Here is a 26,765-nt window from a genome sequence, read left to right on the forward strand (position 1 = left end):
TGTTTGTTTGAGTATGTATGAGTGTATCTGTATATCTGTAAATATATGGGTCAACTGAAATTCGTTGACTCTACCTTTGGTTGACATATGTTTATGCCCTTTCCCTAAGGTTGTGTGATTTTTGGAGTTAGTATATATATTTGCCAGGTGGTATGGGCTCCCCACATGGCTGGTGTCGGGGGGCTTAGCCCCCTGCAAAAAATTTTTTTTTGTGGCATGCACAGAGATTGTCGATCGCCACGCACTTAAGTGTCATGTCTGTGTCTGCAAAGTTGATGTTTTTTTGTAGTTTTTTGTAAACATCGATATTGATCTTTGGCTCTACTTGGCTGATTTGTTTTCCCAAAGAAATTAGTGTACTGTTGGTGAGAGCCTTTCTTTCCTTACCTCACAGTGTAGTCAGTAGTGTTTTTTTGGTAAGTCTAGGTAGTTTTTGAGGTGGTCTTTAGGGTTAGGTAGTGTAGATAATTTGTCCTTTTCCCCTTTCCGCCCTTTTTTCCTTTAGTCATTAGGTCCATTACTGTTATTTTTCTTATTGTGTTTGTTGTAATACGACTGTGTACGGTGGATAAGAGGTTCAAAAAGTGCATTTCTTGTGAGCACAAGTTGTCCTTCCAGGATGCACACCTTAAATGTTTGTATTATCTACATCTGAAATATTTCGTCTTAGGATGCTCCATCTGTTCAAGCTTTGACTCGCACGCTCTCAATGAACGTAAGGCCAAGCTCATTTTGAAAGGGCTTTTATCTTCCATCTCTTCTGGTTCTACTTCTGCTTTTAGGACTTCTTCCTCGGATCCCAAGAGTGAGTCTGGGAAGTCCTGGCCTCGAGATTCTAAACACACCAAGAAGGGAGCACAAGAGATCAACTTGGACCGCCACCTTTGGACTGGGTCACTTGACTTTTGGGCCTCCATGGCAGCATCAGCTCCAACCTTTTGAGCTGAAAACCTTCGGCCCCAAAATCAAGTAAAATAACATTTCTGGCTCCAAGTATTCTGAGCCCCGCCCTAATCAGAGGGGCACCTTCGGGTTGGATAGTGTCCCCCTTTTTTTTGTGTTACTCCTCCTCTTCGATCACTGGAGTCTTCTCCATCTCCAACCGATTTAGAGCCTCCCTGGCTGATATCCACAATGTGAGGTACTATTAACATAGACCTTCAAAGCTATCGTCCTTGGCTTCATCTGTCCGGTCATTGAGGTTGGTGGGCAGCATCATAAGTACTGATCTGGAGAAACTGATGAAGTCCTTTTTGCAGGCACAGATAAATTATCCCTTATCCTCTTGGGTCTGGGTCTGACACTGGAACCTTTTGCTGCATCATTTTGGTTTCTTCCCTTGGCCTCTTCTGATCTGAGTTATTCAGGGCAAGTTGAGTTTACAGCCTCCAGATCAGATCCGACAGCCTGGGGTTCTTTGGCGCCATCCTATTCCTTGGTAGCCTCAATCACAACTTGTTCAGAACCATTGGCACCATGGAGCTGTGTTGTTTAAGCTAGAATTTCTAGGTCTGGGTCGATGGTCCCTGTGTCAGGATGTTCACTCTGTCAGAGCTTCAACTTTAGATAGCTTGGCTCCTATCTCAACGTAGGGTGTAGGCACAGTTCTCTTGGGTTCAGGGTTGTCCTCAGTACTGTTGATTCTGGGGCCTTTGGACCCAAGAGGCCAGACTCAGCTTGTGACATTGCTGAGAGGAGGTTCTCTTCTCAAGAGAAAGGTCAGATGTTGTCAGCCGGCACCCCCTCCTAGTTTGCATCTGTTCCTCTGGCCAGTCATCAGTCTGCTCCAGGACAACCTGCGACAGACATCCTCCAGTCTGTCCCCCTGGCGGGGCTTCCCAACTCTTTCCCATCCCCTCCAGCTTTGTCAGAACACCAAGATTTTGGGGAAGAGAAAGTGCAAGAGAAAGCACTTTGATTCCCGTGAAGAGTCCCTTACGGATTCCCCTGGGGAGTCCCTTACTGAGGATACTAACCTTGAGGAAGGAGAGGGTTTCCCCAAGTCCTCATGTGTCGACAGCTCCTTGGGCGATTTGTTGTAGCTGCTTTGCCATTGCTGGGGCTGGACCATCAAAGCCCCCTTTCCAGAGGAGTCATTTTTTCTGGAGACCTTTGGCATAGGCCCATCCATACCTTGGGTGGTCCCCCCCTCTGGATGCCCTTACCCGACACAGTACAGCCTATTCCTAGGAAGCCGGACAGAGTTCCTGCCCCCATGAGGTAGGCCTTAATGGAGTAAGGTCCAGCCATCAATGCCATTGAGATTTCTGAGGAGAGCTCCTCTCTTCACCCCTGAACTTGGAATCTCGAGTGATTAGGGAAGTGATCCTATGCCTCATACACCTTTGCAGTGAGGGCACTTAACTACTTATCGTACTTTATAGGGCTTCAAGGGGACCTAGTCTATGAAGTGTCAGGCACCCTCATGAACAGCAGTCTCTGGATACCCAGAAAAAGCTGGAGACTCATTTGTACACCTTGGTTTCCATCACCGATGTTTCAATGAGACTCATCTCTAACACAGCTGATGGAGCATCTGGAGCAGCAGGATTGCTATGTGACGCCATGCCTGGATGTGGTTGTGCAACTTTGAAGACTGCTTCAAAGCATCCTTTATCAGTGCCCCAGTTGACTAGTCCTCCTTGTTTGGACCCAAGGTTAAGGACACTTTGATAAGGAATGAACAGAACAAGAGGGGAAGATGATGTCCGCCATTGAAGTTGTCGTTTCTACCCCCCACCACAGTCATTTTCTAGGAGTCAGAAAGAGGGGTAAGAATCTTTTCGTCAGTAAGTCACTGTTCTCTTCCCAGGATTCTCCTCTGAAAGGTTCATCCCAAGGACAGACGGGAATCTTAACAGATATCACCTGCAAGGTGCAAGGGCTGTATGTAGAATCAAGGCTTCCATGGGGCTTTTTTTGGGTGGGCCCTTTCCACAGCCCTGAAAGGTCACCTGACTGCTGTTCTCTGGAGACCATCGGGGGGCATCTAGCTGTACACTTAGAAGGGTGGGAGACCATCACTGCATATGCCTGGATGTTGAGAGTCATATCCAGAGATTATTTCATTCCCTTTATACGAGTTCCATACTGTCGTCTAAAATGTCTCCTAGATGTCTCATTCCATCAGAGACTTTGTGCAGAAGTAGAGATCCTAAAGCTGCTTACAAATAGAATCATTCAGGAGTTCCCACAAGACTAGATATGATCTAGGGTCTGTTCAGGATTTTTTTTAGTTCCAAAGAAAAAAATTGACTTCAGGCCAGTTTTGGATTTAAGCAGACTAATCCAGTTCATCAAAAAGACCAAGTTCTGGATGGTCACGGTGCAGTGCAATTTACCTCTTCTGAGGAAGGACGATTAGATGTGTTCAATAGACCTCAAGTACTCTTACTAGCACATCAAGATAGACAAGCATTCCTGGAGGTTCCTTCATTTTTGGCTGAGAACCCATTGCTGTCAATTCAAGGCCCTTCCATTTGGTCTCAGCACAGCCCCTCCAGGTGTTTACCAAGTGCATGGCAGTGGTCGCAGCCTGGCTTCAACTGTGTTTTATTCCGCAGTTCCCCTGGTGGTAAAGTGTTTACAGAAAGCAGCCTGCTGCAGAGCTACAGTGGTCCTCATCACCCTCCCTTTTGACCTTGTTCAGGTGTGGTTTTCCTTCCTTTGGCCACTTTTGAAATAGCCCCCTTGGGAACTGACTCACATTCCAGATCTCATTTCTCACCCAGCAGGTCAGTATCCCCCGGATCTTCAGTCCTTCAAGTTGACCCCATGGTTCCCCCAATTCCCTTGATAGCAAGGACTCTCAAGTTTTCACAGGTGGTCGTTCATATATTGTACTCTTCTCAGAAATAATCCACTAGAAAGGTATGTACCAGTAGATGGAAAATATTTGTTTAGTGGACAGAGGCTTGTGGACTCGACCCCTTCTCTATACCTTTGGAATCAGTCTTGGAGTTTCTGGCTCAGGATCTAGTTTTTCAACTATAAAAGTACAGTTAACAGCTATTTCTAACATTCATATCAGTGGCGATAATATGGCCTTGGGTTCTCTCACGATGATCAAGGTTTTTCTCAAAGGTACTTTTCTTCTTCATCCTTCAGTAGAGGATCTGGTCCCTCCCTGGGATCTCACTTTCATTCTTCAGGGTCAGTCTGGTTCTCCTTTTGAACCTTCGTCTTCCTTGGATTTGAATCTGTTGTCTTGAAAAACTTTGTTTTTGGTGGCAATTACCTCCACCAAAAGGGTTTTGAGTCACAAGCACTTGGTTTTTCACCCCCTTATTTGGTATTTCAAAGAGACAGAGTTTCTTGTCAGAAGAGCCCTTCCTTTTTGCCTAAGGTACCTTCCAAGAATAACCTTAATAGTTCCATTCATCATCCTGGGTACTTTACCAATTTTTTCAAGAGAGGTGAATATCTCTTGCATTATTTGGATGCACATAGGCAATTAAGATTTTATCTTTACTGTACCAAGTCTTTCAGGAAATCTAGCCAGTTGTTTGTCTCCTTTTCGAAGTCAAGGTTGACCTGTCCTGTTTCAAAAGTAACCTTATCCAGGGGGCTGTTTGATTTGTATTTTGTTTGCATGTTCCTTTAAAGGTAAGACTGTTTAACACAAGCCCAAAGGTCATTCAACTAGAGCTGTAGCTACTGCTACAGGCTTTCTTTCTGGCTTACCTATGGATGATATTTATGCTGCTGCTATTTGGCTGGGCCAACACACTTTTGTGTAGCATTATAAGCTGAACATTCAGTCCAGATTCGAGGCTTCTTTTGACTGTACTGTGTTGTGCAATATCCTTCTTTAGTTCTTCCCGAGGAATTGTTGTATAAAGGGCATTGTGTCCCACAGGTTGAATCCTGATGGAGCAGAACACATCAGATATGAAAGTTATGCACTCTCACCATACCAATAAATCCGTGTTGTATGTTTCTGTCTGGTTCAAACTCCCCAGCCTCTTGCCCCCAACCTTATTTCTGCCATGGTGAGTGTTCCATTCTGTGATGACTGGAAATTGGATGTTCTTCATTCACCCATTTAAGAGTCTCACATATCCACTGGGTGGTCTCTTTCCAGTTGTAGGAGTTGAATGGTTCAGTTCAATATGGTGTATCATCATATTTTGACTCATGGGGCAAACTCGATCTGGAGAGTTCATGGTGGAGCGGGACGTTATGGGTAAGGGAGGCAGAGCCAAAATGGGCTAAAGACTTTTGAATTGGCCGGTGTTGGATCTGAAGTACCACAGGTTGAACCAGACAGAGAGAGAACATGGATCTATCATTATGGGTCCCCTACACTTAACTGACTTTCACATGATCGAGCCGAGAATACCGAAAGGACAAAACACCGACCGCTCGGAACACCAGCTGGGAACCAACGGAAAGTAACTGCTCAGCCAGCAAGTCAACCTTTGCCTCTTACCTCCATGATAGTGCGATCTTAGAGTTGGAATATTTAGTTGGGGGGCAAAGCCTCCCACATGGGTGTGCTGTCTTTGCTTCTGTTTTAGTGTTCTTGTTGGGTTGGCCGATGGGTTACTTACTGTTAGTTCCCCATCAGTGTTCGAGCCGTTAGTGTTTTGTCCTTTCGGTGTTCTCTATATATATATATATATATATATATATATATATATGCATATGTGTGTGTGTCTGTGTGTGTATGTATGTGTTTGCGCATATATGTATGTGTGTATGTGTATATCATTTCACTTTATAATTTCGAAATACTGACATCTCGAATTTCATTATCTCGAGACTATAAAGCTGAAAATTCAAAATACTGAAACCCCAAAAGCGCAAAATTCAAAATCGCAACTTTTGATTACACCCTTCACCACACAAACACATACTCCTTCCTCCCCACACTACAACAAACAAAACACACACAAACACAACACCACAAATACACAAACCTACCCTACATATAATCAGGGGAGCAAGCCCCCCTGCAGCCCCCCACACCTCCACTACTTATATATACTAACTCCGAGGTCGCACTAAAAAGACAAAGACACTAAACCCACCACTACACACTCTACATTCCCCTCACACAAACACATATCACATACATACAAACACCACCAGTCTCAACACTTAGGGAATCATCAGAAAGGGTTAAGTCCATGAGAGATGGTTAAGGTAGACCTTGGTATTCAAAGAATACTGGAAATTCAATTGATAAGGGACAGAGAAATATATGTAAGATTAGGATACCCTTTACTTTTAGTACTGATTTTAAATATGTAAAGAATATAATACAAAATAACTGGAAGATATTACTGTCTGATGACAGGATGAAAAGTATAGTAGGTGATGTGCCAAATTTCAGCTACAAGAGAAATAACTTTAAGAGTCTGTTATGTTATAGACCAGGTCCTGGTGAAATTATATAGTGGCAAATCAGGTACATATCATGTAAAAGATGTAAGGCAAGCAGTTATATTAAGACTGATAATATGTTTGAACATCCTGTTACTAAAAGGATATGTAAGTGTTCACACTATGTATGCTGTTCTACTAAAAATGTGATTTTATATATCAACCTGTTCAGAATGCACTTCTTTTTATGTTGGTAAAACCAATAGAATGTTAAAGGAACATATTTTACAGCATATGGGTGATATACGGAGAAATGTGCAAAGAAGCGCAGTAGCTCAACACATTAATGAATTTCCACAGCATGATTTTAAATTCATGGCTTTGGATATTTACACTCCTGCAAATAGAGGTGGTGATATAAAGAATGCTACAGAAGTTAAAGAAACCCACTGGATAGCTGGTTTGAGAGCTGATGTTCCACCAGGCTTAAATGGTTTTATACCTTTTGATTTGATGAAGGAGGCATCTCTGAAAGAGCTTATCTGTTTACACCTTATTATTTATTAAATATATGTGCTTTGCCGTGGTTGTCCTATTGTTTTTTCTCAAGTCTTCTCAACACTTACACACTCACACTGTTACCTACATACCGTAACCTATACCTACAACTTCCCAACACACTAACATACACTAAAATGCCTACTCAAAACCCTTAAAATATAAACACTTACCTGATTCTGCAGCTATCCATTAACACAGTGCACCACCACAAATGCTGATTCGACATTTCCGGATTCGGTTATGTGGACTTTCAGGCAACTGGGCTTGTGATATTTTAGTCTCAAGATACTGAAATTTGAGATTTCAGTATTTTGAGATAGTGAAGTGCACCCATGTGTGTATATATACACACACACGCACATATATATATATATATATATATATATATATATATCTGTATATATATATATATATATATATGTATATATATATATATATATATATGTGTATATATACATATATATATATATATATATATATATATATATATATATGTATATATATATATGTATATATATATATATATATATATATATATATATATATATTTGTGTGTGTATGCATATATGTGTGTATGTATATATATATATATATATATATATATATATATATATATATATATATATATATATATATATATATATATATATATATATATATATATATATATATATATTTATATATATATATATATATATATATATATATATATATATATATATATATACATGTATATGTGTATACATGGGATTTATTTGTAATGTCAAATGGCAGAATTGCTGAAAGACATTACAAGGACCACAAAATGTTGAAAACAGGAATTAGACGGAAACATATTAGAGCATGGTCTTGGTGTTTGCTCTTTCCCTGCTGTAGTGTGATCTGAGTGTTGGTATGTATAATTAATAGGAGATTTGCATAGAATATGTGCTGAGTTTGTCTACATTTTGAGGTTCGACTTTTTGATTTTATTATAATGCTGCTTAGCTTTTTGTCAGTTGAGATTACAAATGTATTACTTATGTGTGTGTGTGTGTGTGTGTGTGTGTGTGTGTGTGTGTGTGTAAGAGAGAGAGAGAGAGTACCTACTTGGATATTCCTCACTATGAACAAACTTTATGTGTAGAAGAAAGGGAAGTGTGGTGCATTATTGCAGCCAGTGGAGGAGCTGGAGTTTGAGAAAGCCGTAAGAGTGTTGAAAGGTGTGCTACTTTTGGTGACCAGCTCTACTTTAAAGTAGATGGGTGTGCATCATAAAGATCTGACATTAATGTAAATGCGTAACTTTTTTATACTCTTTATACATTAATTTGCTGTCTTTTCTTTGTAATTATTGCCAAGGAATCTCTTAAAATTTCCCCTTGAAATTTTCTTGATTGCTTTAGCTTTTCTTTTTCCATCTTGTTTATCAGCTGAATAACATCATCTGTACATGAGACAGTGTTTGATTTTTAGGTTATTACTTTTTTCATTTGTCATCCAAGTAAGTAGTATACACTTAATTTTCATTAGCTTGCATTTGTTTATCGTAGTCCAGCTGAAATAAAGTTTATATTGACATCACATTTTTTGTAAGACCCCCTGCAAAAGATTCCTTAAGTCTGCCTTGAAATTTTATACTTTTGTTTATGACCAAAATATGTTCTCAGTTCCCTATAACATCCTCCTGATAGCCCCAAGATTAAAAACGTGCTGTAGGGAATGTTAAACTTAATGTATGCTTTGCATATTTCATAGTTTTGTAGGATTTTACCAAGCTTATGGCCAAATGAGAATATCGAGAAGATCAGCCACATTACCTAATACTTTGGGAGATAAAACAGTGTCTTCCATTAAGTAGACGTTCTCCACATTTCGCCTGTGAAAAATTTGTAGTCATCCACACTGTTTTTAAAGCTTGTTAGGAAAACACTCTGCTTGAAAGGTAACAGCAGCCTGTTTCAGAAATTGGATAGGAGTTGGGTAAGGTATCTGCCATTCCATTTATTGCTGATTTTGGTAGTGTAGGTGTAGTACTCTGAATCAGGTATTTGCTTTACTACTGGTTCTGTTTAGATGGAGTTCAAAGACTGCTGAGTTGTTCATTGCACATAAGGCTAAGCAGAGTTCACTCATCAAGAGTTTGTGTGACATTGAATAGAGGGATAGGGCTTTTAGCCTGTCAGAGTAGCTGAGGGTACTTATATCTGAGATCTTTTTAGTGTAGAATCAAAGTCTCTCAAGTTGGTATAGGTCCTTAGTGAGGTACATGGAGAAGGGTGCATTATATTCAATGATAAGATTATTAAGGGATAAATTAAGTGGCACTATAAAAACTTAGGATCTTGATGAGATCCCACAAAGGATAAATTGTGCGAGATAGAAGTATTTTCTAACCACTACAGAGACGTGGTTAAAGTTGAGTATGTTATCAACATACATACCCATGTCCCTGGTGATTTTGTCAAGTTTAAGTGGAGTTAATATGTATGTGGTAAGCAGGAGAGGTGCTAGATTTGCCTAAGGAAGTTATGTTGCATTTCTTGGTGTTGAGGTTAAACCCATGATTAGTATACCAAACATTTGTCTGGTCCAGCCATTGCTGAAGAATTTGAGTGTCAGAATGGGATTTGAAAACCACCCCCAGTTTGCACTTATCAGCAAACTTAGTTAGCCATAGTCACTTGATGTTGGCTATTATGTCACAATAGAGGAAGGCATCCAGCATGGAACCATGTGGACTACCACTGGTGACGTTTTTCTTTCTAGAGCATATATTCGCCCAACCTTACTGTTATGGGTTCTCTCATACGGAGAGTTACCAATCCAGGGAACTATGTATGCATTAATGTTAAGTTGAAAGAGTTTGTCAGTAATCCCAGCATAGTGGATAGTGTCAAGTTTCTGGTAAGCAGTGTGGACTGCATGCCCTATGTCTCAATTTTTCATTCAGCCTTAAAGGAGTACCACAATGTCCCATACTTGATCCTGTACTGTTTTCTATCTTTATAAATAAATTTCCTTTTGACCTACATCATTTCTCCTTCCTACTCTGTCCAGATGACATGGTACTGTTTTGTGCAAACAATGTGGCGCAAAACCTCCAGAAAGATCTGCAAGCAGATTTCCTAGCCGTAATTTACTGGATCTCCAACAAAATCCTCCTTCCCTCCGCGAACAAAAATAAAACTATGATTTTTGGCTTCAAGCAGAAACTTAAAAAAAATGGAAAATTCTTCATGTACATGAGTACAACAACATCCCCACAGAAAACAGTACCTCTTTTAAATACTTCATTTTTGGTTTGATCCCTCCTGTAACTTCACCCTCCACCTCGACTGTACAAGGAAAGAAGTGAACTCCCACCTATTTTGAGCCAGTAAAACCTCCAGAACAGCTTTAGGCAAAGGCATTCTACCTTTCCGCCTTTAATACCACCTCCCTGTCCTAACCTCAGTGTCAGAAACAAACTCCGAACAGATATTCAAATTATAACCAATAAAATTTGTAGATTTATAACACAGTTACTTAAAATGAACACCACTCAAACACTGAATAAAAAAGCAAAATGTCTCTCCTGTTCAACACTGGGTTGCCTTTTCCTAGGATCCCAACTTTTCAGACTCCTAGTCAGCCAGACCATCTCTCCTATAGCAGCTTTACCAATCAGACTACCTTCTTACAACTTCAGAAAGCACAACCACTCTGCCTTCACACCGCAGTCCTGCAAACCAAACACCTTTGTACACAACATGTGCTGCTCTAGACCAAGTCCAAAACTCCAGAAATGTTTTCTCCCACAAATAAGATAACTCATCATACTCTAAATTTAGGACTAGCCTTGAGACCCACCTCCTCTCATCATGCAAATGTCACTGTATCTCATTTCGCCATATTCTCTAATCTGAACTACGTCACTTTCTCTCTATCCTTCTTTCTTCCACTAATAAATCTCTTTACTGTCCCTCATGCAGCATGTTGTATTGCACAGCTCTGCATTTCTTCCTCACATAATCTTTTGAATGACATGATTTCTTCTTCCAGTTACCCACAAACTCCTTCATTCCTCTCCGGTATTATTATTCCCAGTTAGACAATACACAGATGTAATTATCAAAGACACTTGACTTTCAAAATGACATTTATCTTGATTTGTTGTCACTAATGTGTATTATAATTGTATGTACTCCATTTTTATTAGCTGATTATGATGTGTTTTTATTCCTGGGTTGAGACTGAAATTGGCCATGTGATCATTACACTACCCCAGATTATTTTTAAGTGTATAAAATATCCATGCTCTCAGTACCCCTTTCAAAGATTTCCAGTAGGTGAGGAGGCATGATCTGCTTTTTACAAAGTCGAAGTGCTGTGCATTGAGTGATATAAGCTCATCTGGGTCATTCTTTATTGGTTGAGCTATTGTACCTCCTTAACCTTGCATATGATAGTAACAAGATTGATAGGTTTGTAATTTGCAGGGCCACTTTATGTAAGGGTACCAAAACTGCCATTCTCCACACCTCAAAGATATAACCTTTGAAGAGATGCAGGTTGAAGAGCTGATGGAGGGATTGCAGAAGTCAGGGATCATCCATTGTGGACAACCTATTGCACGTACTCTTTCCTTGCTTGATTTGTGTATGGGGGGGTGTAGGGTGGCAGTATAGAAAAACCTTTGAACCACCCTGATGGCTGTCTTATTGATTGCCTCTCTTAGCTGACTCATACTCTTGGAGAAGAAGAAACAAATAAGGTTAGTTGGCTTTGAGGTAGCTGATGATTGGCAGGCAGTGGGAGCAAATGGGAAGGAAAAAAGCTTACATCTTATGATTTTTTTGTCTGCTTAGTGTTCACCTGTAGCATTGCAGGACAAAGGGACCGTGGGTGTTCAGTATTGTTCATCCATAGTGTTACTTACAACATATTCTTCCTGTTCTTCTTCAGGCTCTCTACTCCCAGAGATTACAAGAAAGTATGCATGCACAGACTTTCTTTCTGAAGCATATCCAGAAGCTGGAGCCTTTCACTACTCTAGTTCCTTCTTTTTTGGAATACCTTGCTCACACATTTAACTCTGGACTCCTTAACTTATCCATCATAGGCTGCTGTGTCCAATTTTCTGTAGGGAGCTGATAACTTATCTCTAGCTTCCATGAAAGTGTGTAAAACTTTTTTGAAACGTACATTACTTTTAAAGCCACTGTTAAAGGATCCTGTTCCCTAATGGGACCTGTACTTTTTGTTGGAGAAGTTGACTTTTCCTTCTTTTGAACATTCAGTTTCAGCTGGTTTGAATTGTCGTTCCCGGAAAACTATTTTCTTTTTTGACATTACCTCTGCCAGAGGATTCCCTAAGTTGGCAGACTATTTTACCATCTTATTTTGATTTTCCATAACTACAAAGTATGTTTGCATACTGATTCATATTGTTTTGTTGGCGGTAAAACTGAATCCAGTGCCAGCCAGAGCAGTTCATCTTCCAGTTTTCTTGTTTGGGTATTCCAGTCATGGTGAATACTTATTTTGTGGTATGGTGATACAATGACAGTTGGGGTTTTTCATCGGCAAGACTAGATATATCCAAAAGGTTTCATTTTTACGTTTCATTTTGAGTAAAAAAAGCTTCTGTCTAAAATGTTTAAGGCAACTCTGATGAAATAGCCTACATTTTGCATTCACTTTTATCATAGCAAATATAATAAGCCTTATTTTTCTGTACCAAAAGCTCATTCTATTAGAGCAGATGCCGTCTGCCTGGCCTTTTTCTGTAGTACAAACTTCTGCGACATTTGTGTAACACCTGCTCTATCTACCCTCTACACTTTTCCAAAACTCTGTAAGCTGGATGTGATTTTCAGATCAGGGCCTTCCTTTGGAGCCTTTGTCATAAGTGGTGTATACTTGTAAGGGAGCCTGCTTAGGAGGATTGGCTTGATAGTCTATCCTGCTGTTACAGGAATGTACTTACCATAACAATATTTGAAATTATCTCAACATCACATCTGGAAGAGCACATCCATCCTCTTTTAACATAGCCGACTCTCTTCCCTTCTCACTTGGTCTAGCTGCTTATCACTGCTCACTTTGCATGGAGTACATGTCTGGAGAGGAAAAATACCTCAGTGCATTATGAGATAAGGAAAAGACTGATGTAGCCTGAGAAAGTTTTATATACCACGGTGTCCTAATGCCTACCAGCATTAGCTATGCTACAGTGAAGGACTGACCTGCTCTTCCAGGTCTGTCACCATGGTAAGTATGTAACTTTCTTTTCTGTGTACTGATGCTGTTCAAGTTTTGCTTACATCTTCATTGTAGGTTAGCCTTTAAAAATTAGTCTTAGTACCAATATTATAGCCATATGTTCATTAAGTAAATGTCTTTTTCATGTTTGTATTTTCTTTAATGATAGAGTTTCAGATCTCTGTTAAAAACTGTATGTCTTTTGCAGGACACCACCACGTTTAAGTGGGTTTGGACAAAGCAGTCAAAGTGTCCTATTGCTTATGAAAGGGGAAGGATTTACTTTGACAATTATCGGAGCTGCTTCAGCTGGTAAGCATTTCATACCATATATCTTTGTTAACATTTCAAATAAAAAAAAATTTTGTGGTAGTGGTAATTGATAAGAATTTTACATTGAGTAGTTTCTAGTATATTGAGCTGATAGAGTGGTATTTTCCTTGGTGAAGTTCGTGCTTCCACCATAGTATTTTCCACAGTGGAGTGTGAGTTTTTCTTTTTTAAGGTTATATTGTGTAGAGAAAATGTTAAGATTAAATATAGGGACTGCCTTTGCATCTACCTCCTGTCTTCAGACAAAGGTGTGTTTTATAGGTCTGTGAAAAAATAGAAAGTGAACTTGTACAGCAGAAAGACTTTGAGGCAAACTTCTTGGCTGAGCTGCTTCTACAAGTTAAGTTTTGTTTTACCGTTATGTTTACCTTGCTGGTGATCAAGCTCATTAATTGAAATGGCCATAATTGTTCCAAGACCGAAAAACATGGAGTTGGAGTAGCTGAACAGAAAGAGAAAAGAGTGACTAAAGAAAGAAAAAAGCAGTGTTTGGGTTATTTATTTTTTTTAGTGGATGGTGCTCTTCTGTCCGTAAATAAAATACCACAACATTGGACATTATTAAAAAGGGGAAATAATAATCTTGTTGAAAGCCGTATGAAAGTTTGTTGTCTTGTGTTAGTGACCAGTTTTATTGGTTTATAGTAAATGTAATGGGAATTAAATCCCTCCTAAAAGTGTCGTGATATTTAAACTATACTGGTGATTGATTTATTTTATTCAAAAATTGATAGTTTTTGATAAAATCTTAAGATTTTTAATGGAAAATCTTACTGCTTGTGTATGAAAAATGGCCATCAATCCTTCTGTTGGAAACGCAGCAATACTAAGCAGTTTAGGCTAGAACAGATAGTATCAGACAAAGTGGAAACTCTCCAGTTCGAAAATAAATCATGGAGAGTGCACCTAAATTGCAGGAAGTCCCTACCTTTTACCACAGAGTGCTGTAGGGGCCATTTTCTCTTTGAAGCTGTCTGATGGCTACTCATGGTTTATCCTGTCTTCTGGTAGCTGATGTTAAATCATCAGTGGTATTCATTGTCATTGGTATTAGTTTTTATTGTCTTCCAGGTTGGGAGTCTATAGCTCAAGTAAGAAAGAAAACAGTGTGATTGTGATCAGGTAAGAAAGAAAACTCTCAGGAGCCAGGTTCCAGGTTATTTAATCTTTATTCAGAGGCAGATGAGCGCTGTTTAATTGTCTGGTTGATGGTATTCTGCTTATATAACAGATTGAAGAAGGTGTTTCCTGGGGTAAGCTTGACCCTTTGTGAGTGTCAGTTGAGGATGAAGGTTTGGCTGCACCTGGGACCGTCCTTTTCCTTTAATTCAAATTTTAATGCTATTTAAACTAGTTACATTTGACTCCAAAAAACTAAGGTTCCAAAGACAAATGGAGTTTTAAAATTCACTTTATACAAGTGTTTAGTTCATTTAATAAAAATTTTAAAACTAAAACCTATAAGACTTGCTTCATTTTAAAAAGTGGATATTTGAAAAAAACTGATGCTTTTGCAATTATGCTTCCTCAGATTTACCTCCAGATTGGAATCAAAGAATAAAAATATGAAAAAGGGAGGAAGAACCAAAACCTTAAGATTGTTGTTTTTTGATGAAGGAACTAAAACTCATAAGGCTTCCAGATTTTGTGGGTGTACATTGATAATATGTAGTTGTTTTTATTCTTGCTAAATATTGTTATACCTGTGTGTGAGTGGCTGTGCAGACCAGTTTCACCCTGTTGACAATATTTTTGCTAATGAGAAATGGGGAAATTGGATGAATTTTTAGCAGTAGAGAAAAGTTGCTCGACCTGGCCCGAAAACTTCAGTTTTCTTTCCACCATACAGAGATGATCCATTTGGCACCAAAAAGAATTAAAGCTAGAACGAAATTCTGGCATAGGGCTAGTTGTGCCATGGTTGCCTATGGTCAAAGGTCTTATATTATTTTACCAGCTAGGAATCACTTGGGTACTTCGGGGGTGGCCTTGAATGGCCATGTATCAAAATAACAGGGGTGTAAAGGCTTGCATTCTTTTTTCAAGATATTTAGGAGATCCATTTGGCGCCAGATGAATTACATCTATAGCGATACCCTCACATATAGAGACAGTTTCACCATGGATGCCTTAACCCACTAGGAGTTGCCTAGGTGCTTAGAGGGTGGTTTGGGTGGCTATGTATCAAAGTAACAAGAATGTTGCTATATGTCCTTGCTGTTGAGATGCCAGACACTTTCACAGATGCCAAAATTACAAGAAGAAGTAAAGCGCTAGAGAGGGGACATGAGCAAATCCCAAGGAGTGTTGCTCTTCTGTGCAACGGACTAATCCTTTAGCTTGTTATTTTTAAAATTTCATAGTTTGTTATATTTAGAACTTTCATAGTTTGCTATTTTTAAAGAAAAGGAGGGGTGTTGATATTAGGGGGATCACCTGAGATGGAAAAAGAGAGAAAAGTGAGTTAGCCGACCTGGCACATCAGTTCAGATTTTTACCTCAAGAGTACCGAGGGGATCTGACTTAGATTTAGTTGAATATCCTGGCAGAGGGTCACTTGAGTCATGGGAGTCTCTGTCTAGGACCAAAACAAAGGGTGCAAGTTGTATATTAAATATCCAGCTAGGGGTCACTTATGAATGCTGAGGGCTTCTTAGGTGTTTTTGACTTCACCTATTTTAGTGTTTCATGTTATGTTTAGGAAATTGGACCCGCAGAGTGCCCCTGAACCAAAATGATTTTTGGGAAAAGCTACGGAAGCTTCCACCAGTGTTTAGGGTGTCTAAAATGGTAAAAACTATGCTAAGGGACCTCCACGTTAAATTGTTGTAGCTATGGTAGACCTCTGCACCATAAGCTTCAGGTAGATGTAAGTAATGATAAAAAGCTGAGGGACAGGTGCTTTTTTCAGTAAACTCATACAAAAAAACAAAAGATGTTATATTGTCCTATCTCACCTTCATTCTTGCTGGTTGGGCTCGGAGCCACTCAGCCGCATACCAAAGCTCGAGAACTTCTACTGGCTTGAGGCTACAACTTATCCCAGGATGCCTAGCGATTGTTCTCCAGATCTCGTTTGCTGCTTGAAGCATCGGGATTGTCTTCACTGGCTCAGGCTAGTAATTACTTTTATTTTACAATTTTCTCTATATCTTTGGCAAAAGCCTTTCTATTAGAGTCTATTAATGTCTTCCCTTACCAAGTAGTGTGTTTGTGTGTGTTGTTTTTATTACTTGGGTGTATCTTCAGCTGTTCTCTTTAGGGCTTTTTTTTCTTCTTCTATCCCCTTAAAGAATCCATTTAAGTTAGAGGATACTTTCTCCTTAGCCTGTTTTTTCTTAGAGGGCTTCTTTCCCTTTCCTTAAGGAGTCACCATTTAAGTTAGAGGCGTCTCCTTGGGTTGGAGGAGACTGTAGTTTAACTTAGAGACTTTTCCTCCACCCACCTTTTCTCTCCCAGTTTAAAAAAAAAAAAAAAACTCTCCTTAACCTTTTGCTTCTATACTGTTATTGCTACTGTTATTGTTATTGTTGTTGTGTTAGTGTTTTTCCTTTGGTTTCTTTTACAGTGTCTAAGGAATCTACTAAGGAATCAAAACAATTTGGGTTTAAAAAGTGCGATTCATGCACCCAGAAAATATCTCTAATGGACGGACACACAAGTTGTGTATATTGTTTAGGAGCAGTCCACCTGCAGGATTCTTGCTCCATTTGTCATGGGTTTAGTGCGAGGGTTCTGCAGGAAAGAAAAATTAAACTCATATTAAGAGTTTTGTTGAAAGGCCCTTTTGAAGAAGGTAATCAGGCCTCAAAATTGGACAAGAGAAAAAAGCCAGCTTCGTCAGCTCCGGTGTCTGAGCCGTCAAGCAGTCACAATCAATAAGTATCTTCAGAGCCGAAGGTTATCGGTTCCGACAAACCTGGCCTTCCCTCTGTTCCATCTGAGTGTTCGGAACTATCGCAGAGCCAAAAAAGGAGTTTGTCATCCGTCATTGGAACCAGTTTGCTCGGTGCCGCAGTCTCCATTGCTGCAGTCGGTGACAGGTAGTCACAGGTCATTGACCCATTCCTCTCGGTCCTCCAGAAGTTTATCGGATGAGGAAGTGGAGCTGGTGGTGAAGAGGTTGCTGTGGACGTAGGCCCTGGCACAAATTTTTTCGAGCCCATCCCATTGGAACGTGGAACCGACCACTGTACCTCAGGTGTCATCTCTTCCTCCTCCAACTTGGATGTGTTCGGAGCCAGAGTGTCAGGAAGTCATTGTGCTGGAACCAGCGGAGCCAGTAATCACCCATGATATCTCAATGACATCTGCTCCAATCTCATCGATACTGTCTTCCATCGAGGGATCTCGGAGCCAACACTCCCTGGTTGGCTCCGGGAGGAGAGTCGAGTCAGACCCTTGTCAGAACTGATTGTCCCACTCAATGCTTTGGCACAGGTGAGTTTGGTACCCACATCAGCCTTGGAGCCACCCTCGGCACCAGGGAGATCTCCCAGTCCCTCGGGACTGGAGTCCGTCTCAGCCCAGGATCTCGGTGCCTTCGAGGTAATGAGGAGTGCTCTCCACTGAGTCTGCTCCACCTTCGTCTCCAGACACTCTTCCCCCTAAAGGCCCAGTATCTACTGCTTCATCATCTCTTCACCAGCCCCAGAGTAGAGAGTCAGTGCCCCAGGAAACCCCAGTGGGTGGAACCCCCTCTTCCTGCACCTGCCCGGAACATCCCCCCGAGGAGGTCCCTTGGAAGAGACAGTGTAAGAGGAAGCACATAGACTCCCCGGAGTCTGTCACTTCTGATACCAACTTAGAGGATTCGGAAGAGTCCCCACAGTCGCCCTCTGAGGATGTCTCTTTTTCAGACATCCTAGAGATCCTTAAGCAAAGGGGCGGCTGGAAATCCCTCTCCACTTTTGAGGATGAGTCGGTATACCTGGAAGCATTTGGCTCTCACCCCTCCACCTCTTGGGTGTCTCTGCCCTTTGACCCACTCCTGGGTGTTGTGAGTCGAAAGGTATGGGACTCTATGAAATCAGTGGATCGTGTTCCGAGGAGACCAAATAAATTCTTTATGGCCCCAGAGGACAGACAATACTTAAAGGGAGGTCCAGTAGATGCGATGGTTGTGGCAGCAGCCACAAAGGAGGAGTTAGCTGAAACATCTGCATCTGTCCATCCACCGAACAAGGAGTGTCATACGATGGACAGGTACGGGAAGTGTATGTTCTCCTCAGTGGCCTTTACCCTATGGTTGCTGAATTACTTAACACATTTCACCCGAATTCAGAGGGATCTCCTTAAAGTGCTAGGCGATACCCCACAAGGTGCTACAGCCCAGGGTTTATCGTATAAGATAAATTCCCAGCTTGCAACCTTAACCTCGATTACGAACTCCTCCATGCACCTAATTTTCTTACACAGCCGATGGAGTGAGCAAGGCAGCAGGCACAGGAATAGCTCTTAGGAGGCATTCTTGGATGCGCCTTTGCAAGTTTGCTGAACCCTTCAGATCTTCCTTTATTAACACCCCTTTTGATGGCTCATCCTTGTTCGGGCCGAAAGTAAAAGAGACTCACCAGGAGCCAACAAGAAAGCAAGACTCTATCTGCCGTCGAAGTACATTTTTCCACCCCTACCAGACCTTATCCTAAAGGTCAAAACAGTGGAAAAATGTGGTTCCAGAAGTCCAAAGGAGTCTTGTTGGAAGCTCGTGGGAGATCCTTCCCCAGGTGCAGGGGGGAGGAATAACAGTGGAAGATGCCATCCACGTGGCAGGGGGGGTCTGCAAAATCAGGGTGACAGAGATACGTTCTCCGGTCTGCCCTTCCAGCGCTCCTGAAAGGAAGTCTGACTGTCCACCTCTGTAGGCAGTCAGGGGCAGACTATCACTGTACCCAGAAGCCTGGCTGCAACTGACTCAAGACAAATGGGTGGTACAGTCCATTATATCCAAGGGATACAACATTCCTTTCCACTGTCCATCTTGTCCGTCAAAGTCTATCCCAGACATTCCACCCGGTCAAAGGGATCAAGCAACCCTAGAAATTCAAAGGTTGCTATAAAAAAAGAGTCATCCAAGAAGTCCCCGCAGACCAGATTGGATCCAGAATTTACTCCAGGTTCTTTTTAGTTCCAAAAAAGACAGGGGACTGGCGACCAATACTGGATCTCAGCAGACTAAATAAGTTGGTAAAGAAAGCAAAGTTCTGGATGGTAACACTGCAGTCTATACTCCCTTTTCTGGGACAAGACAGTTGGATGTGCTCTTTAGATCTTCAGGATGCATACTAGCACAGAAAGATGGACAGGCAGTCCAGAAGATTTCTATGCTTCCGGCTGGGAGCCAGTCATTATCAGTTCAGAGCTCCGTCCTTTGGCCTCACTACAGCCCCCAGAGTGTTTACCAAATGCATGGCAGTAGTCACGGCTCATCTGAGATGTCAAGAATTCCAGGTGTTTCCATATTTAGATGACTGACTCCTGACTGCCACCACCAAGCACCTACTAATCAGAGCAAGGGACGCCACCATCCATCTCTGCTCAGACCTAAGCATTACTATAAATACAGAAAGATCTGTCTTGTTGCCATCACAGTGTATTACCTTTTATAGGTGCAGAATTAAACACAAACGACATGGTAGCAAAATTGCCTCAAGAGAGAATACAAACGCTATGCAGTCAAGTATCTATCCTACTCAAGAAGAAAAGGGTACAAGCAAAATTCGTCCTCAGGGTCTTAGGCTCAATGGCAGCAGTTATAACACTAATTCCACTGGCACGACTACACATGCGGATATTACAGTGGCTACTCTTCGCTCAATGGTTCATACAGGACTTACCCATGTCTCGCAAGATTCTCATTACGGATATCTGCAAGAGGGGCATACTATGGTGGCTTCAGTCTACTCAGATAACGAAGGCAGACCGTTTGTACGTCTCCACCCTGTTGCTACTGTAACCTTAGACGCGTTCCAGATTGGGGGGGGCATAACCTGGGACAGACTGTCCAAGGGGTTTGGAAAGATCACGAGTACCATTTGCAAATCAATGTTCTAGAGATGAGGGCAGTGCTTCTGGTATTGCAAGCAAGCATTTCGGTACTTTCTTCCCATAGGGACTGCTGCAATTCAAACGGACAATATGTCAGTGGTATGGTACATCATCAAACAGGGGGGAACCAGATCCTATCCCCTATGTAGAGAGGCCCAGAGAGTTTGGTAATGGGCAATTTCTTCTCATCGCTTTCTGATGGCATTGCACATCCCAGGGAAATCCAATATAATAGCAGACAGGCTAAGCAGAGCAATTCTCATGCCTCACGAGTAGTCCCTGAGTCAGGAAGTTGCGAATCAAATCTTTCGCAAATGGGGCCAGCCTTGCTGCGACCTTTTTGCCACTCCATTCAATGCCAAATGCAGGAACTACTTTCCCCTTATTTCCCCACTGGGAGAGTCACCGAGGGATGCAGTCATCCACGATTGTCCCCTGGGACTTCTTTATGCTTTTCCACCATTTCCATTGATTCCGAAGGTGATTCAGAAAGCCAAGTCATTGAGTCGCAAGTTAATTCTCATTGCTCCTTACTGGCCTCGTCAGATATGGTTCCCATTCCTTTGGCCCCACCTTCAGGAGGACCGTGAATCCTGGACCCAGTGCCGGATCTTCTGACGCATTAGTTAGGAACGCTCCATCCCGCTCTTCAGAGCCTCAAGCTGACAGCTTGGTTACTCCACTTCCAATCTTAACCAGGCTTCCAGAATTATCCCCTGCAGTACGCCACATTCTGGTTTCTTCTCACAAAAAGATGACTAGAAAACTTTACACAAGTGAATGGAGGAGATTTTCTTGTTGGGCAGACAAAAAACACATAGATCCCTTTACAGCCCCTATACCTGCAAGTTTGGAGTTTCTAACAGAAGTCTTTAATCAAGGGGCAGTGGCAGTCATTATACGAGTACAATTAGCCACCATATCAAATTATCATGTGGGAGACCTCTGATCCAGTGTAATGTCCCATAGATTATGCAAAGCATTCCTCAGGGGTACTTTTCTATTAAGACCACCCTTACGAGAAACTCCTCCTCCTCCATGGGACCTAAATTTGGTATTATCATCCTTGATTCATCCTCCCTTCGAACCAGCATCCTCTTGTTCACAAAAACTTTTATCTTGGAAGACAGTCTTTTTGACAGCAATTACTTCAGGTAGGAGAGTTTCAGAATTGCAAGCTTTGTCTATTCACCCTCCATATTTGATTTTCCACAAAGATAGAGTTTCCCTCAGAACAAATCCTTCCTTCTTATCAAAAGTTTCTTCTGAAGTGAATTTAAACCAATCTATATAATTGCCTGTGTTTTTTCCTAGCTATGGCAACAAGGCAGAATATAAGCTTCACCAACTGGATGTGCATAGACAGTTGCGTTTTTACTTGCATAGGACCAAAGATTTCATAAAGTTAGACCAGTTGTTTGTTTCCTATTCAGAAAATAAAAAAGGCATGGCAGTCTCAAAAGTTACTTTGTCCAAATGGCTTACTGATACCATCACCTATGTCTATAATTCTCATAATAAAGAACCGCCAGGGAAAATTAAAGGACTTTCAACTAGAGCGGTGTCTACTTCCGTTGCCTTTCAATCCAGACTTCCATTGGATTCAATTTGTACTTGTTGCTACATGGGTTAATCCTCACACCTTTGTCTCTCATTACAAAGTAAATGTGGCCTCCCGGAACAGGGCATATTTTGGTTCCACTGTCCTGAAGAGTTTATTCCCTTGAGCCACACAAGAAAAAGGTGCTTGGGACTCTATCCCAATCAGTAAGAATGAAGGCGAGATAGGGCAACATAACATAAAGAAGTTATGTACTCACCATAATGTTCCATGTTTGTTGTCCAGTAGTATCTCTGCTGTATTCTTGCATCCCACCCATCCATTCCCCTCCTAGAAGATATAAAGGACTTTACAGTTGGCAAATATGGTCTGATTCCCTTCTTGCCTCTTTACATTTATGACTGCTATATTTCATAAAAATTTATTTTCTGCATGTTACCATACTCTAGGGAGTAGTCTGTCAAGCAAGATTTGGGGAACAGCCGCTAGGCATCCTGGGATAGGTTGTAGCCTCGAGCCAGTAAAAGTTCTTAAGCTTTGGTATGCGGCTCTGAACCCAACCAGCAAGAATGAAGGCGAGATATTGGACAACAAACATGGAACGCTATGGTGAGTACATAACTTCTTTTTTTTTAAATAAAACTAAGCTCAGAGAAGAACAAATAAAGCATATTTGAAAATACCAACTGTGATGTCCCTCCACTGGGCCAGTAATCATAGAATCCTCACCACTGACACTGGAGAGGGACGTTCACTTGGAAGAAAGATAGATGCACATAGTAATTCCGGATGCAGCTCTCTGCACCAAGCACAGTTTCCCTTAAGAGCACACAAGGAACACACTCCGCTCAGGGTCTGGGTTTTCCATCTCTCTCTCTCTCTCTCTCTCTCTCTCTTCAGGGCCCCAGTAAGACTCCCCACAAGTACAGCTGTAGAGTTGAGTCCTCAGCCAAGTGTTCCAGGCCAAGTCCTCCACCACCCTGTCTGTGAAACCAGTGCTCTGTGTTCCTGCTCCAGTTAGCTGAAACACACACTCTTTGAGATTTGATTTTCACACACACACACACACACACACACACACACACACACACACACCTGGGAAAGGCTGGCACAGATTTACTAGCTATACCCCTCTGCCCAGACTATAAGGTAGAGACTGCTACCAGGACACTCCAAAGCCAGCTACTCTAAGGCTCTTACTAGGGTACCCAGTTATACTGAGTAAAATTAATACTAATAGAAATGGTAGCATTTGATCAATGCAGTAAGGCTTTCAGGAGTGGCCAAAGTGTCACCAAGTAAATCTTAGGCTTTCAGGAGGGCTACAGTGTCACCAAATATAAGTACTCTCAAAGGTTAAAACATTCTCTAAAAGACCAGCCAGAGTGAAAAATTTCAATATATTTAATAATACATAATAAAAAGAACATGAAAATACTAAATATCTGTTTACAGTAAACAGCAGAGTTTCAGTCACAGGAAATATTAAAATACCACAGATGAACAGAAACAGAAAAACAGTACTTAACTAATTTCACTATATTTTCCTGACTGATCTAGCTAAAGAATTACTATTCTGTGGTTACGTACTAAAGCAAGGCAAGATGAAGTAGGTGAGAGGTCCTTCTTGTCATGTTCCAAAACCAGACTGTCCTGAGACTTTTGTTTCATCTAGTATTAAAACATTTCAGTGCTGGATTACAGAATGACATCACATACATCTGGTCATCTACTACCCCCTTTACTAGAAAGTGAATCAGAATTTCACTCATATGTGTTACTATACACACAGATGGAGCTTTGCTAAGATGCGTTATATCATCTGGTAGCCATAAAACCATTTCATCACTTCCACCTTTCCAGGGTAGCAATTGGTTCACTGCTAAGAACAGTACAGCAGGATTCCTAGCCCTTGTTTTCACAGACATTTTGCCTCTGGCTACAACCAGAACTGTAAGGTACAATCTTTATGACCTTCCAAGTAATTTCATTTCAGACTGTTTTTCAAAGTTATCTGGACTGAGATTAACCTCTTCTCTTCCAGTATCCTCTATTACAATATATTAATTCCAACAATAACAATATAGTCTGACATACAGGTGTATTTTTTTCTGTCCAGCAGGACCCACTGTTGGTACATTTTTAACACAAGCAACTTTACAAATACATTTTCAACACAAGCACCTGTACAAATCGACTTGATATAAAAATAACATATAATTCTTTACAAAACTACAGCTAGCTATGCTGGCATATGTTACACGTCCACTGCCCTACATGTTCTTCGTGTTTCTCTGTTGCAGTCATTACATTTGGGTAATCTGCTGGCAGGTTGCCCTCAGACGGCCTGAATATCAAAGTCTTGGGTCCTGCATCAGTTGCTGTCTCTTCTTCCTTGACGTCAGGTCGTCAGGGGTATAAAACAGGCAGCCGATGCCATTTTCTTTAGTCTTTCTTGCCATGTGGTGCCCAAAACAGAAGCAGTTCGCAAGTGCCGGTCGGCCGACTCCTGAAATTTTTGAATTCGAGTTTCAGAACCAAAGTCTTCACTTAAAGCTAATTACCCTGTTGGGGAAACTTTTTCTTGCTCCATACTGATGTCATTAAAAATTAATAATTGCATTACTTGTGGGAAGCAAATACCTCATAAGGATTTCCATTTGTAATGTATTCCTTGCCTAGGCCCAGATCATAAAGTGCCTTGCTGTAGGTTTTGTGCTAGATTTAACCAACACACTATTAAGCGTCGGTATATCTTTGCTTCAAAATATTTTGGAAACAGATTTAACTACCCTGAAATGTCGTCGGATGCAATCCGACTACCGGAGTTCACAAAAAACGCAAAGAAAAAAGGACAGACAGACCGTCGAGGTCCAAAACTGACGATGAAGCTTCCCCTAAGCCAGTCGCCGGTACTCAGTGAGGCACTTTTGCAGCACCTGACACCCGCTACTTTCGAGTCGCAGGCCTCTACCGAGATCCATGTGGAGTCTGGCACACCTTGAGATTCTCAAATTATTGTACCTGCGGATGTCTCTCCTTTGGATGGGTCCGGAGCCACTAGGCAGGCACCGGCTTCTGAGGTTGTCTTCAGACCTCAGCATTTCTATATAAAACTGACGCCAGCTTCAAAATCAAAGACAAAAGCAACTTCTAAAGCTAAAAAACTGACGCATGAGCCATGTGCTCAGGACTCTATGCCCAAAAAACAGATGATCAAAATGGCTGAAGACCTAATTACCTTGATCAGGGGTTTCCAGCCCCCTCCTGATAAGAGGCCTAGGCAAGACACTGATTATGAATTTTCAGATCAGGTTCCTATTTCTTCTGATTCCTCTTCTGATCAGGAATTTTCTATACCACCCTATGAGGATTCAGATGCAGAGGAATCCATCCCATCTGCATCTCCTCCTGAAGATTATTCCTTTGGAGAAACCTTGCATACTTTGAGGGAGCATTTTCATTGGGAGAGTCAAGATTTCTCAGAATCTAAAAAGAGGCTTAGGGATTTCCTTCTTCTCCCTCAGCATAGGCCTTTAGCCATACCTCCTGTATTAGACATTGTTGATGATGTGTTTTCGGAATCAAGCATGACTCCAGACTCCTTACCTCCCGCTCTTAGCAAGCCAGACAGATATTACAGGGTTCCTGATTCACACAAATATTTATTTAAAAACCCTGCTGCTGACCCTGAAACTATCTCACAGGGTCCCAAAGGTGTAAAGGCCTCAACAGCTAAAAATCCTACCCCCTCTGATAGAGATTCCACGGCGCTGGATAGATGGGGAAAGAAGGTTTATACATCTGCAACCTTGGCAATTAGGGCCTTAAATTGCCAGTTTCATATGCTTAAATATCAACAGCATGTTATGGGATTACTGAGATAGGAAATTATGTTGATTTCTTAATGTGTGGAAAATAAAGAATTATAGGAATTATTGCATGCAGCCGAACAAGTTGGAAAGCATGCTTTGCAATGTGATTTTGATTCCTTAAGAGGCCTCCTGCAGGGCCGCAGTTACTGGAACTGTGATTAGAAGGCATGCATGGCTAAAAGAGCAAAATTTGCCTGATCATGTTAAAACTAAATTGCTGGATGCACCTTTACAACATGATACTCGGTTTGGTATTAAGGCTGAAGAGGTTTTTAAGAAAATGGAAGACAAAGCTACGTTTATGCAAACTATAAAAGACTTTTTACAAGTGCAGCCACCAAGATTCAGTAGACATTGGCCTACAAAAAATTGGCCCCTTCCAGTGTCCGACAGAGCTTCACGGGCCAAATCCAGGTGCTCTAAAGGCTGTAGATACCAGTCACAGGATTCTTACAGGTCAAAGCAATGGGGTGCCTCTACCTCCAAATCTGGAGGAAATAAAGCGCAACCCTACAGTAAACAGTCTCAATGACATCCCTCTGCCATCACCAAGCACTTATCTTTTGGCAGCCCCTTTAGGGGGAAAGTTAGCACTTCATGCTCAAAATTGGCAGTTAATAATCCAGGACAAGTGGGTATTAAACATAGTATCACAGGGATACAGATTTCATTTCCACACTCTGTCAATTCCAAACGGTTGGCCAGATCTGCCACAAAATCCATGGGCAGAGGCACAGAAAGAAGTTACGCCCCTCATGGATATAGGGGCTATTCAGCCAGTGCCAGAACAGAAAAAAGGACAAGGGTTTTACTCAAGACTGTTCTTGGTACCCAGA

The 26,765-nt window shown here is 41.3% G+C and overlaps 1 protein-coding gene across 1 annotated transcript in view; it reads left to right on the forward strand.

Moving 5' to 3' along the window:
• The window catches only part of DCAF17 (DDB1 and CUL4 associated factor 17), a 1,410,723-nt gene that overhangs the window by 97,952 nt on the left and 1,286,006 nt on the right, over positions 1-26,765 (forward strand). Inside the window, exon 2 of the mRNA XM_044075525.1 lies at positions 13,322-13,425. Within this exon, the coding sequence (XP_043931460.1) occupies positions 13,322-13,425 (104 nt within the window). The remainder of the gene's footprint in view (positions 1-13,321; positions 13,426-26,765) is intronic.

Source organism: Protopterus annectens, chromosome 6.part1 (genome assembly GCF_019279795.1).
Source record: "Protopterus annectens isolate FY-2018-M chromosome 6.part1, PAN1.0, whole genome shotgun sequence".
In the NCBI taxonomy this organism is placed as follows: domain Eukaryota; kingdom Metazoa; phylum Chordata; order Ceratodontiformes; family Protopteridae; genus Protopterus; species Protopterus annectens.